The following is a 15,349-nucleotide window of genomic DNA, read 5'->3' as shown; positions in this document are numbered from 1 at the left end:
ATTCCTCATAGCCGCTGCCCCCCTCCGGGAAGCCGCTAGGATGTGCAAGGTGGATCTTGAAGGCAGACGCTGTCTCTACCACAAGTGCCAGTCCATATTCTTGCATGGAACTACATGGAGTGTCTGTCACTTAGATGAGGATCCCCATGCATTCTTTTCTCCCACCATCTGTGTTGTACAGCCTCAGATCCTCGCCTTCCATCCCGAAAGTCCAACTAGTGAGCTCCTCCCCCTTCTCTGCATCCACATTGACAGTGGCTGGAAGAAGAACGCAATTCCTCGCCTGTTCAGAAATGCACAACAATTAGAGCTGACAGATGAAAAGCTAGTAGCTGGAAATAACGTGAGGCCACACGCCATTCACCACTGCATCAGATGTCTTGAGGCTGCATCCTAAGATGGCGTGAGGCTACACGCCATCTGTAACCGGACTGCACTCGAGAGCCCAATCGGTGCATGCCAATGTTGCTACTGAATGGCATGTGGCCTCATACCATTTTCTACTTGGCCTAAAAGACTTACCATTTGAAGCCGAATGGAGGCGTGACAACCGGACTCGCTGGCGAATGTGCACTGTGTGTGCAGCGGATCGTAGCAGCAAGGCTACTCTGCCACTTACAGTTGGAGAGTGGCGCTGAAATCTCCCGGGATGCCAAGTGGGCTGCGTGTGGGTGGCGGAGTGGGCGGCGGAGTTGGCGGCGAAGTTACAAACTGGGTGTGTCTTGAAGTGGACGCCGATGCACACGAGCGCGATGCGAGCGTGAGTGTGATGCAAGCGCGAGTGGACGCCGATGCACACGAGAAACTTGTAGAGAAGTGGGAGCGCGATGCGAGCGCGAGTGTGCGAGCGCGAGTACGAAGCAAAATGCAAAACCTAACCTCACACGCGCGAAATGTCACGACGGTTGGTAATCCCGCCATGTCATCATTCCTCGGACTTGGGCGCCACCATTAATTTCTGGATCGGCGCGCGCATGCGTGAAATCCAAAAGAAATCCGCAACGTCATCATTCCTCGGACTGCATGCACGCGAAATCCAAAAGAAAGATCATGATTGGGATATCATTTAATACCCTCGCTATATTTATACCATGCATGATTGGATATTCCAAAGCATCTTGTATTTCCAAAAATGCCAGATGTTCAGCTAAATAAATTGTCAGAGGATTTGATGTGACGTTCAAGCGTGTGGGCTCATGCAATTTTGATCCCAAAAACTGCACCAAAAAATGCTCGGCGTCATCTGGCGTTATCTCTTGAATGGCGTGGGGCCGCATGCCATTTTCAGGAGCACATAGGAGTATATTCCTAGAATATTCTGACACGTGCGAGATTGTTTTGAGTTTCCTGGAGATCCAACCGTTAGATCGCAACTAGATTTTACAGAATGGTATACAATGTCCTTCTTGATGACCCTGCAAAGAAGCATCTCGATCGAACACCACATGAGACCACACGAGCTTTACAATGTTTCAGGGGCATTTGCCATAGATCCGACTGTTATTTTGCTCCAAGATTCTACAGTTTGGTATGCATTGACCTTTCCATCGACACTGCAAAGGGACATCACAATCAGATGCGGGATCACAAGAAACCAACTTCACTAACTCTGGTTTCACCAAGATCTACGTAAGGAGTTATGAAATGAAAGGACCCTCTCTATTGAAATGTGTTTATGGTCCTAGGGGCATTGTGACATATCAAAGGATTTTGCATCAAGTTCTGTATTTGCATGTTTATCAAGCTACTGAATTGCTAAACCCTAAACCCTAACCCTAAACATGTGGCAAATGCTGCGTGAAGAAAGATGCCCTTTCTGGGCAAATGCTGTAAGAGGCAGATGCCGAGCAGATGTATCTTAGGCTAGCAAAGGGGACAAACAAAAGCTAGCTATAAACATGACGGGATGCAAATAGATTACTAGGCTGGTCCTGCGAAAATCAAAAACCATAATTGAAAACATTGAAAATGCAAAAAGAAAGGTTTATAATATTTTTGAATTTTAAGCAACCAAATGAATGTAAGTAGGGCATGTGTTTGTAAGTTTAAAAATGCCTCAACCACTTAAATTCCCAAGTAAATAAAGCTGTTTCTATTTTTGGTACAAGTAAACTTTATAGCGTGTGGGCTCATGCAATTTTGAACCCAAAAATGCACCAAAAAATGCTCGACTAGCATTATTCTTTGAATGGCGTGTGGCCTTATATTGCCATAAATGGACGTACACACACAGCATAATTATTCCTTTACACGGCGAATAATCTTGGCGTGGATCGCTGACAGGGCATGGCAAAGTTCGAATCACTGACATGGCACAGCTGGATCGAGGCAAGGACATGATGTGACAAAGTTCAACCTCCGACAGCAAAGTCTAGAAGCTACTCAGTTTGAAATTTGTCAGAGGAATCATAAGATCTGGTTTGTCAGAGGATTTGATGTGACGTTCAAGCGTGTGTTATTTTTGAATTCTCGAACTCATTCCTAGGTCTATCATTTTTGTGCGCCGTGTTCTTGGTTCCGCTGAGCGCAGTGAGCGCTGCTTGTGTAAGCGGCGTTGTGAGCTGTGGTTTATGCGTCTACAAGCGGTTGCGGCATTGCGAGCGCCATTGCGAGCGGCAGTTTATGCGAGTGGCAGTTTGTGTGAGCGGCGCTACGAGCAGTTGCGGTGTTGCGAGCGGCGCTACGAGTAGTTGCGGTGTTGCGAGCGGCACTGTCTTTGGTGTGGCTACCGCTTCCTCTTGATATTCGACACTTGTGCTTCCTGGTATGTTCACCATGGAATGGTTTAGGACCACATTTAGAAATGGCATGAGGCCACATACCATCTTGGGCCCTTGCAATTTCATGGCTAGCGTATTGTCATGTATGTTTTTACTTGCCTGCAGCTGTGTGTATATCAAGATGGCATGAGGCCTCATGCCAATTTTGTGAATGCGAAATTTCACGTGGGTGTCAATAGCATGTTTGAATAATGGCATGTGGCCTCATGCTATTTGGTATGTTATGATTTAGGCCATTCTTCAATCATTTTTTGTATGGTCTTAACTTCTTTTCTGCACTTTCAGAATGGCCTTCAGGGTTGGGGAAAAGGTTTACATTTTGAATGGTGGGAAGAGAGTTGCAAAAGGGACCCTTGTGTCTATGGATCGGAACTTTGTTATACACTGTCAAAGGCTTGGGGAAGGCAATGCTGCTGTATCAGTAGAGACTGTCTTCGATAGGAATGTGGTCGCTATTGAACGAGGAGAGATGGTCGTCGGGGTAAATGTTGTTGTTGCCTTGAAAAATCTGCAGAAGAAAGCAGATGTTGGGGACAGTGCAAGTGCGACGCATGTTCCCTCCGTGGATCTTAAGAACCGTGCTACATGGATTTAGGCAAAGGTGTTTCTAAACAACCCCGAGGGGGAGGTGGTAGCTGAGGGCTTAGCCACAGTTGTCGATCCAAGAGATGCGGTTGCTAATCAAGAATTGGGCTGGGATGATATTGGAGTTGCGATTTTAGAGGTTGTTGACACAGAAGAAAACAGTCTGACTATTGGAAGCATTGTGCAGTGGAAATTGAGGCATTTAGTGTTTGAGAATGTGAAGGATTCACAATCAAACACCACTACAACTGATGACAGAACATCTCTTCATGGGAAAAGAAAGTACACCTTCCTACAGCGCAGCCAAAGGGATCTGAGCAACGAACCGAAAAGGCAGAAAATGGCGATGGAGGTTCGAATGGTCTCGACAGTTGCTTGTTGCAAGAGGAGGTGCTGTCAACATGCTGATTGGGATGCTATTGAAGAGGAGAGAGCAAGATACAAGATATTATCCTGGAAGGCAGCTCGCAATTTTGTGTATGAGGCATTACGGTCATCTGTTGATGCTTCAGAACATCAGGTGGGGGGCATGGTCTTCTAGAGGGGTTTGGTCTGCATGAAGGCATGGAGAATCATTTATGGAGTCCCTCGAAGCACATTCTACAGAATCAAAACTGAGTTCGAGGAACAAAGGGTTCAACAGGCAGTCCATGGGAACGACGGTACGCACAAAACTAGGGGTCATGTTGTATATGGAGAGGCAATCTTCAAGAGGTTTGTCGAGACATGTAGCGAGCAGCAACCACATAAAACCCGCCTCTTGGAAGATGGAACACAAGACACCCAACGAGTTCTCCCTTCCATGTATACCAAGGGGGCCATATTGGAAGATGTGAATCGGGAACTCCAGAGTAATGGCTACAGGAAGCTGAGCCAATCTAGATTTAGTAGATTGTGGAGCAACAGGTTCAGGGATGTGAGTATAGGAAAGTACTCCAGCTTTTCAAAGTGTGACGAGTGCACTGCTATCAAAATGGCTTTGTCGAAGAATTCTTGCAGCGCTCAAGAGCGAGAGACGTTGGTTAGAAGGCGGCTCGACCACAACATCAAGCAGAGAAGCTGCAGGACTGCATATTATCATAACAGGATTCTCTCCATGGAGAGACCTGACTCTTACCTCTGCATCATCCACGACAAAATGGACCAGAAAAAGACGTGCTTACCTTGACTCAATCCTGCCCCCAAGGCAATCTTTTCATCCATGCAGCTACCTGTGTCTCTGTTTGGCATAATCGCTCATGGGCATGGTGCCCAGAACTATGGGAACTTCTTTGTACCTCTATGGGGTGGCGGGGGTGCAAACATGATGATTGCGTCCCTAGCAAAACACTTGAGGTCTCTGCAAAGTGCGCAGACTGAGCTGAACGGCCAACCCTTGCATAAGGCCCTTGTCGACCGAACCCCATACAGGGTTCAGCTGGAGGAGGAGCAAAGGCTTGCAGTATCGCATGGGGCCCCATGCCATCCCAGTGAATATGTTGGCCGTCAGATTGTAGACGTGAGGCCTCATGCCATTCCGACGAGGCTGGTCGCCCGGTGAATGCACAGCCTCATCCAAACGAAGCAGAATCTCAAGGAAGTTCTTGCGGCCGATGTGGCCTTCCACCCCATCTTTTGCTCCAAATAGACAATGCTGGCAGTGAGAACAAAAACATGTACGTCTTCGCGTACTTGGCGATGCTTGTTGCCAAAGGCATATTTGAAACGGTTACACTTGGCTTTCTCATGGTTGGGCACACTCATGAAGACGTCGATGCCATGTTCAGTCACCTAGCAGAGTCCCTCTGGCGATCCAATGTCCTCACCCTCCCACAACTCTACGATGAATTCCAAAATTGCATCAAAGGCACTGTTGAAGCTGCACTTGTGACAGAGGTTCCAGACTTTAAGGGGTTTGTAAGAGGCTACATCAGGGACGGATCCAAAACGCTGATTGGCCACTCCAAGCCTCTTCAGTTTCATTTCAGCATGCGTGACGGTGCTCCAGTGATGAGGTACAAGATGAGAGAATGGGACACAGTGTGGCTGCCAGTGGATGGCATTGAACTCTTCAAGAGAGATCCCATAACTGGGGAACCTATGATTCCTCAGGGTTCCCCACGGCTGATGCACCCGGATGGACTCAAAGACTAGGAAAGTATAGTGGCCGGGATTAGACAGCATATTGCCTTCTGGAAGAGGGGGTTGGTGTTTGGTGGAGAATCCTATTTTAAGAGGTGCAAGCCTTTGCTCGAATACTGGGAGAAGATTATATCTGCTATCCAAAATGGGCCGGTTGTATATGAAGAATTGGAAGAGTCTTTTTGGCCAGAACCCAGAGCACCAGATAGTAGCGGAACAATGTCCTCTGGAAATGTAGTGACAGATAACGATGTTGAGGATCACTATTGTGGGCCGAGGAACAAGAAGCCGGATTCAGCATTCAATCCAGTACAGGTTTGCAAAGGAATGGTCGTGCTTGTCAGACCCAGTAATAAAAAACAAATGATATGGGTGGGGCGCTGCATCACTGATGCAGAGGAGGACGCGGAAACTAACTCCTTCAATGTAACTGTGGAGTGGTTCAAGCCAAGTTCCGGATATACGAAGGATTGCCTAGAAAAGAAATGGGTGCTGAATCCAAGGGATCCCAGCATGAGCATATCGGTGGATAATGTTGTGCATGGTTGGATGTGGAAGCAGAGTGCCACCATCACCTTGCCAGACCATGCAAGAGATGCAGCAAGAGCATTCATAACCCGGGTTCAAGGTGAGATTCATTAATATTCCTTTATTAAGTTTCTAATGTATTTTATTTCAAGGTGAACAATCTGAATCTGAATCAGAGGAGGCGTGATGGCATGTGGCCCTTTGCACTAGTATATCTTAATACCGGTCTGAGAAATAGAATGGCATGTGCCCTCAGGCTTTTTACTAAATCACCTTTGAAAGAAATGCAAGCCTCTATGTCGTAAAAAAAAGGTACTAGAGAAATTCCTTAATAATATGAATGTTATTTAGTTTCATGAAAATACACTAAGGGTCAAATGAGTTAAATGACTTCTCCAGACTAGCAATGCCTCTTGCTACACCTTCACAATTAGATTCGTTAGAAAAAGATAACATTGAATAATATCTAAATGTTCTCACCATTAAGTTATCTGTCTGGCTAATAGGAATGACGTTCATCTTGGAAAGCTCACCACACGCTCAATGAACAAACAAATAGTGTGTGCGCGCATGCCATCGCTCTTCTTTAGCTTCAGATTCGGCTTGTTCACCTTGACAATGAGATTTATTATACAACCAGATGGACTCAGTCTGGACACAAAGTCACCGCGCTAGTCACCATGCCCCAGATATGTCTAGCCCCTGGACAAAAAACATATAATTTCACGTCATTTTCAAATACTTGAAAATTTGTACCTAGTCCCATTTTACTGAATAAATCCCACTTTAACGAAATAGAGCTTTATTAGAGATCTAGTAGTAGACTTTGTCTTTGGATGTGTATGCCCGCAAGTTTCATGATCTTTGTTTTAATCTCACGAGCACCTATAATGAGCTGTTAAAAGTGCAATGTTTTATCAAAGGATTGAATATGTAGATATACAGCAAAAGGTCAAGAAAGATTTTCCAGCAATTGTGACTGATGCTATCACTAAGGCTTAGATCTTTTTACCCAAATTGTTAGTCAACTTGGTCAACTCTTGTCAACAGGATGGTTTACAGGGTAGTCAAAGTGATGACCAACCTGCCAATACTTCATCTTCTAGGAAGAAATGGCTATTGTTTTGTTGTGGCTTGAAGAGTGGAGATAATAATGAGGCCAAAAGACATCATTTGGACTAGGGAGAGAAGGATAAGGTGAAGGGCAATTAATTTTGTTGTCACAAGGTTGGACATCACAGCAAGGATTGTCCTCTTGTGAAGGGATCAAAGAATGTTAAGGTGAATGTGGTGGAATTCATCATGGATACAGCTCAAACATCTACTATGGTGGCTCTTCCACACCATATGGCAATGTCGTCTAGTCCCTAAGAATTTAAGAATTTAAGTCTCAAGTGCATATCAACTCTATAGAGATTAATGGTTCTATGTGCAATCAGCTTGTGAAAGCCAAAGGGGACATTCAAGGTACTATTGTTAGTATTCTTTTTGATCCAAGTGCTACTCACAACATTTTGAGTTCCAAGGTGGTGAAGAAGCTTGGTTTGCCTATGGAAAAGAGTTTAGTAATCTATAAGGTGGTTATGGTAGATGGATATAACACTTGTGTTTACGGTGAATAGGCTCTGAGTGTTCCTCTGACGGTTTAGGGGATTCTTGACCATCCTTCGTTCTAGGTTATGGATCTTGATCACACAAACATTATTCTTGGGAAGGAATAGTTTTATGAAAGGAGGCCAAGGATTGATTGGGAGCATAATATTCTGCATATTAAAGTTGGTGGCACTATGAAAGAGATTGTCGGGATAGACAATGGTGATACTCCATTGATTAACGCTTTGGAGTTGGTGACATGCACGCATGAGATAGTTAGTTCTTTCATGGTGTACCCATTTCTTTTTAATATGATCATGTTTGATTTGGAGTACATTCGTGGGTATAGGGCTCAGGTAGATTCCATTCAGCAGGAGTTCCATGATGTATTTTCTGATAAGTTGCTTAATGGTTTGCCTCCCGAACATGGAATTCAGCATGAGATTGACTTGGTTCCTGGAGCTACTCCTTATTAGCGTCAATTAACTCATATTAGTCCTACTGAAGATGAGGAGATTAATAAGTAGTTTACTGAATACTTTCGAAAAGGGTGGTTGGTTATGAATCAACAAGTCTCCTTGGGCTACTTCAGTGCTGATAGTCAAGAAGAAAGATGGTATATAGCATTTTTATGTGAATTACAAGGGATTGAGTGATAGGGCAGTGAAGAATATATTCCCAATCCCTCGTATCGATGATTTGCTCAATCGTCTTTGAGGTGCTTGATATTTTTCAAAGATTGATTTGAGGTAAGGGTATCATCAGATTTTTATCAAGCTAGAGGATGTTTTGAAAATTGCATTTCAAACAAGGATGAGTCATACAAGTTTTTGGTGATATTGTTTGGTTTGACAAATGCTCTTGCAACTTTTTAAAGATTGATGAATCAAGTTCTACAACCTTACTTGGGAAAGTTTGCAATTGATTATTTTGATGATATCCTAGTATTTAGCTCTTCAATGGAGGATCATGAGATGTATGTGCGAAGTGTTTTACAACTTTTAAGGGACAACAAACTCTACTCAAAGTTATTAAAGTGTGAGTTTTTCTTAGAGGAGATTGAATATCTCGAGCATTTGATTTTAGTACATTGGTATGGCTAGAGTTTTTCAACAATTTGTGAAGGATTATTCAGAGATAATAACACCCTTGACCGATCTTCAGAATACATTGAAACATGCTACTATTCATGGTTGGGACGAGAAGTGTCAAGTGGCATTTCAACATTTGAAGCAATATTGTACCTTTGCTCTTGTGTTGAAGATTTTTAATCTTGAGAAGCCTCTTGTGGTCGAGACAGATACAAGTAACATTGCTATTGGAGCCATCTTGCTTCAAGTTTATAAGGTTTTCCTCAAAGAGTTGAGGATCTGATCTAGATGAGCACTTGACTTACCAAAATAGCTAATGTAGTTGTGGTAAACAACTATGGGCATCCTCTTGCCTACATAAGTTAAAAGTTTGATTCCACACAACAGAATTGGCTTACTCGGGACAAGGAGTTTGGAAACCTCCCCTAACACATGCACGCCCAGGAGCAGCTCCACTCACGACTGAAAGCCAGGTTCAAATGACTACTAGTTTATTTCTATTCTAGGCATATGCTGGCAGTTAGAACCGCCAACAAGAGAGTGGTTTTGAGAGACCCCAGCGCAGCTAGGGTTCCCCATCTCCTTTCCCATTCCATTGTACTTCAAGACTCCTGAATCGCACCCTCTATTTGCATTATCTTTGACTTGAGTCTCTCTCCCCGCCGATCCACCACTTCTTGCACCCCTCCTCAGCTGGCGACCTCCGGAGATTAGGCGCCAGCTCTCAGATCGAGTTCTAGCGGTAGCAGCATTCTCATCCATCTCACATTTTACCATTAAACATTTGGCGACCACAGTGGGATGGATCGTTGAGAGAGATCAAGGAACGAGAATCTGGTAACCATTTGCATTTTTTGAAATTTTCTTGTGTGCAGAGATTCAAGAACTTCAAGAACCACTCTTTCTCTCCACATCGAGTATGCCACCACCAACATGGGTACCCGGAACACGCCTTGCTGCAGCGACTACTAGAGGAAGAAAACTACACCAACAAATTTTCGAAGAAATTAAAGATCTTTCAACGAGACCTCCTAGCGCTCTATCCGAACGAGGAGAAGAAGACCTTTGCCATCAACCCCAACATCAGCACCGAACTCTTCACCGGCCAGCACCGAGGAACCGACAGCAAGCCCGAGCATCTCCTCCGAGATCTTCTCCGACCAGCAATCTGAGAGCCCAACTCCGAATTCGAGCAGAAGAACACCGGCTGCAAGCCAGAGAACTCGCCGGCAGAGCCTCCAAACTCTTCTCCGACAACAGCTCTGCTTTACCGACCAGACAAAAGAACAGCAAGAATTCCGGCAACAGATCTTCCCGACCAACGCTTCTTCCACACATCTGTCGCACGTTCTCTTACGACGAGCCTCCGACACTCTATCCCGGAATCGGCCAAGTCACTGAAGGAAAGCTCCTGAACGCACCGACAATCTTATGACAGACTCTCCGACTGAGCGCCCAAACCAGCACCAAGAACATCATCCAACGATGACATGACGCTAATCTCCACGCTGCCAAGACTCTGTTCGACCACGCCATCGAGTACGCTGGCCTCAAGACCATTGACGACGAAAGTGGTTCTGATCACCCCAACCAGTCCAACTATCCAAAACTCTTTGTCGAGCTTCATCTCGGCACCGGCACCTGGAAGACCAGCCTGCACTCAGCACCTCGTGTCAACAAATCGATTGGAGACTCCACCGACAAACCCACGCCGAAGAAAGAAACGAAGAAGAAACTCCTGGAGTACAACTGCTACCCACTTCCGGACGAGTTTTCCTCTGAGCGCCCAAACACCAGCCCGGACGACATCCCAACAACTTCTTTGACCGACCTGCATGACAGCTCTCCAATCACTACTACACCGAATCAGTCAACTCCCCGATAAGCTCCAAGAGATCATCCGGCAGAAGATTTGCAACCTTCTTCCGGCAACACACTTTGTTCAATTGACTGACATCAAATTCACCACATCTTTCATCTTTGCATAGTAACCTTTAGAAGATTATACAATAATTACTGCCGGAGACTAGCTTCGACGCTACAGGCCTGAAGATATGACATTGATTCGACATTCAGCCAGATACCCGACACCATCACCGATAACCAAGTCGAGAGTTTGATGAAGACCTTCATCCCCGAGATACCAACATCCAAGATAGTTTTAGTGTACAAGAACCCATGGCCGAAGAGAGCCGCATGAACAAGCCGAGGAAAGCAGCCAGCAAACAACAAGAAGACACCGAAAGACTTCAACGACACCTCCAGCGAGAGTTGAAAAGACTAGAGAAAGAGAGAAAAGAAAAAGCCACCCAGTGGTCCCACTTTGTACAAGTTTCTGAAAGAGAAAGGTACATTACTGATGAATTGTTTCCCAAAATTGCAGCCGGTGAAGACGCCGGAAAGATTTTAGAAGGCTACCAGAATTTTAGGACACCGCCTGCTTCTCCGACTGCAGCACCGGAGAACCCGCTAGAGACCCAGCCAGAAGTTCAGCACACTCCCCAGCACAGCTTCCACAACCCACTCTTCCGAGGACAGACCAACCCAAGAACTTATTTCTCCTGGACTGTACCGACAGCTTCACCAGCAGTCCTCGGCACACTGTTTTCGACACCAGTATCAGCTCCTACCTCGACCACACCATTCGCCTCCGCACCGGACTTCTACAACTTCCAGCAACAACCAGACTCCCCAAAGCTCAACTCAGTCGACTACGGCCTCCGTCCGATATACATTGTCGACCCAGACGATCGACCAGCACATCACCAGCAATACGAGTTCGGCCAATCCTCCAAATACACACTTGACCAACTTTTCGACCAGGCGTTCAGCAGACCCCACCAACAACCAGAACCAGACATCGATCTTCAGCAACCGGACTTACAGAACACTCCACCAACTGCTCCGACACACGTCCCGCTAAACGCTCCACCGAACCCTCTGCCACACAGTCTACCAGACATTCCCCCAGACATCGTCACCATGACAATGGTACTCCCCAACACGGTCATCGGCAAGCTTGTCAGCTACCCACAATTCAAAGGAAAGAAGACTGAAGACCCAGAAAAGCACGTCATTCGCTTCAAGGAGGCCGCCCGAGTCAACGGCCAGCAAGACAACCTCGCATTCCTCTTCGGCTGCACCCTCAAAGGATGCGCCGGAGAATGGCTTCAGACGACCGACCCGAAACTCACCTTCGACGAGCTCACCAAAGCCTTCACTGACCACTTCAAGTCAGCACTCAGCCAGTCAGAGAAGCTTCAGAAGATACAGAACATCAAGATGCGTACTGGCGAAACTCTTGAAGAATACACCGAACAATTCACCAAACACGCCAACCGCTGCAAGAGCTCTTCTACTGACATACTTTTATACCAGTGGTACATGCAGGGACTAGCTTCACACTTGAAGAAAGCCGCCACCAAAATCGACACCAGCGATTACAAGACTCTTTCCAAAGACTTGAAAGAAGTTCAAATACGCCGACAAACTGCACGAGTTGATGAACCGGAAGACTCTGACTCCGAGGAAGATGAGGACGACCTCCTCGACAGCCTCACCAGCAAGTCCAAGGACAAAGTCGGCATCCGAAAGATCCAGAAGCTCCTCACCAAATTCACCACATCCGGCGACAAATCCGATGTCCAAACCGGCGTTTGGTGCACAAAATGCAAGAATGAAGGACACTCAGCCACCGACTGCAAACTCCAGATTGTCAAGTGCCAAATCTGCGGGAAAGACAACCATGACGCCAAGACATGCAGATTCCGCAGCCAACCTGAAGTCCGACAAATCTCCAACTTCCCCCGGAGACCTCCCCGACAACCTAAGTATTCGACACAATATCCGGCCACACATCCGAACAACTGGCGCCCGCCCCGGAACAACTACCTACCGCGACAATGGAACGCACCACCGAGATTCAACAACAACTACAACAACCGACCCTACTTCAATGACTGATACCAACAACCCAACAACCAGCCATACCAGCAATACCGACAAAACCAGATGGACTACAACAACAGCCAAGCCTATCCACGCTACCAGAATCAAGGGTATCAAGGCTACAACCGATATCAAGGCTATCAAGACCAGAGATATCAAGGCAACTACAACAGCCACCCATGGCAACGCCGAATCCCAGACCAGCCTGGCCCTCCGAGACTCGGACCGCCGCCACCCAGACAGCCAGACCAACAGCAACAGCAACCACCGGCAACCAGACTCATCGAAGCCGACGAACTCCCATTTCCCGAAGAAGACCCAGAACCACAAGTTCTGGCAGTCCAGACTCGAGCACAACTTCGAGCACAGCATCAACAACGACCGGATAAAGACTCAAACACCGAAGATGACACAGGCTCAGAGCGCCCGAAACAAACCCCAGAGTGGAAGACACGCCGACAGCTAGCTGCCAAAGTACAAAATCACCTTACTCAACAGCCACCCAAACTAGTCATTCTCGACTCCGAAGACGAAGAACAGCCCAAGTCAAGCACACAGCAACCGAGAAACCAGCCGACAGCTTTACCGGCACAACTCTTGGCCAACTCAATTGGAGATACAACTGTCGCCGAATCCATCCTCACCCAAAACATCCAGATCACTGTCGGCCAGCTTCTGAAGATTGCTCCATATCTCGTCAACCAACTGGTAAGTCTGACTAACCCTCCGGACACACCTCCAACGGACGCCCCAGCACTAAATACCAGCAAGGACACTGTCGACGCCTTTCAAGCTGAGATACAACCCGGAGACTGCGACAATGAAGTTCCAACCATCGACCTCCGAATCGGCCGACACCAAGTCCGAGGAGCCATGCTTGACGGCGGCTCTGGCGTCAACATCATCGAAGAGAGTCTCGTCTGACAAATCAACCTCGGTCCAGTTGAGCCAGCACCATTTAACGTCCGAATGGCCGACCACCGATCAGTCCGACCCCGAGGAATTATCCGGAATGTCATCACCAATATCAGAGGCATCAGAGTTCCAGTCAACTATGTCATCCTCAAGCTTCCGAAGGACTCCGATGGCTACGCAGTCCTCCTCGGACGCCCGTGGCTCAAACACGCTCGAGCAATGCACAACTGGTCGACCAATCAGATCTTCCTCCAAGGCTCGCAAGGTCCAGTAACAGTCTCGACAAACTCGTCGAAACACCTTCCGACGAACATCCGACCGGTCGACCTCGAAGACTATGACCTCGAAACCGGCCTCGACGACTATGAAGAACAGCAAATACTCCAAGCCTACCCCAACCTCGAACCTCTCGCCGAAATTGACATCTTTAGAGTAGCAGCCGACTTCAGCTGAGAGCGACCCCAGCTTACTGAAGCATTGAAGAACCCGACAACCAGAGACACCACCATCGCTACTCAGCCAGCATTCATTGTCGACTCCGACCAGAAAGTCGCCTATATCCCGACAATACCGACCAACCAACCTCTCGAGAAGATCAACCTTGCCATCGACCAGAATCAGCATCACATCATCCTCGCCAAAGACATCTCTGAGAGTTTCCGGAACAAAGGCCTGAGACTCCTCCAGAATAAAAAGCACTTGTTTGCTTGGAGCTACAAAGACCTGAAAGGAGTCTCACCAGACTTATGTCTGCACACCATCACCCTCCTCCCAAATGCCCGGCCGAAGCGACAGGCACCTTATCGGATGAACCCAAACCTCATGGAGCAAGTCAAGAAGGAGCTCGACAAACTCCTCGAAGTCGAATACATCTACCCGATCCAGAATCCGATCTGGTTGTCTCCTCTAGTCATTGTGCCGAAGAAAAACGGCAAGCTCCGAATCTGTGTCAACTACAAGCAGCTCAACAACGTCACCGACAAAGATATCTTCCCGATACCCTTCACCGACGAAGTTCTCGACGCAGTTGCCGGACACGAAATGTACTCCTTCCTCGACGGATTTTCCGGCTACAACCAGATCACCATCGCCCCCGAAGACCAGCACAAGACAGCATTCATCAGCCCATGGGGAGCATACGCCTACCGAAGAATGCCTTTCGGCCTCTGTAATGCACCCTTCACTTTCCAGCGACTCGTCACCAACACCTTCCGAGACTACCTCACCGACTTCATGCAAGTCTTCATGGACGACTTCAGTGTCTTCAGCTCTGAAGACCGCCATCTCGAGTGCCTCGAGAAATGCCTCGAGAAGTGCGAAGAAAACAACATCGCCCTCAACCCCGAGAAATGCGCTTTCTTCATCAAGTCCGGAGTACTTCTCGGCCACATTGTCTGCAAAGACGGCATACTCATTGACAAGGACAAAGTCAAAGTCATACTTCAGCTCGAACCGCCAAAGAACCAGAAGGACCTCCGAAGTCGGCCTCTCACCGGTATTTCTCGGCAAGAAATCTTGCCGGTATTTCTCGGCAAGATCGGATACCACCGAAGATTCATCCACAAGTACGCTGACATCGCCAAACCTCTCACCGACGGCCTCTGGCTCGACGCCCAGTGGATCTGGTCGGACATCCAGCAGGCAGCATTTGACAACCTCAAGCTCAAGCTCACTACCGCACCAATACTCGCCAAACCAGACTGGACTAAAGAGTTCCATATCCACGTCGACACTTCTGACATCGGCACTGGCACAGTGCTTAGCCAAGCCCAGCAGGACAACCGAGAC

General features: G+C 47.2%; 1 protein-coding gene across 1 annotated transcript in view; it reads right to left on the bottom strand.

Annotated features, from left to right (window-relative positions):
- LOC9657907 (GDSL esterase/lipase At3g62280) overlaps positions 1–9,460 on the bottom strand; it is a 30,435-nt gene extending 20,975 nt beyond the window's left edge. The window contains exon 1 of the mRNA XM_024680699.1: positions 9,226–9,460. Within this exon, the coding sequence (XP_024536467.1) occupies positions 9,226–9,460 (235 nt within the window). The remainder of the gene's footprint in view (positions 1–9,225) is intronic.
- Between the last annotated feature and the right edge of the window lie 5,889 nt (positions 9,461–15,349).

Source organism: Selaginella moellendorffii, unplaced genomic scaffold (assembly GCF_000143415.4).
Source record: "Selaginella moellendorffii unplaced genomic scaffold, v1.0 SELMOscaffold_1, whole genome shotgun sequence".
Lineage (NCBI taxonomy): Eukaryota > Viridiplantae > Streptophyta > Lycopodiopsida > Selaginellales > Selaginellaceae > Selaginella > Selaginella moellendorffii.
This window is presented reverse-complemented; position numbering and strand designations above follow the sequence as displayed.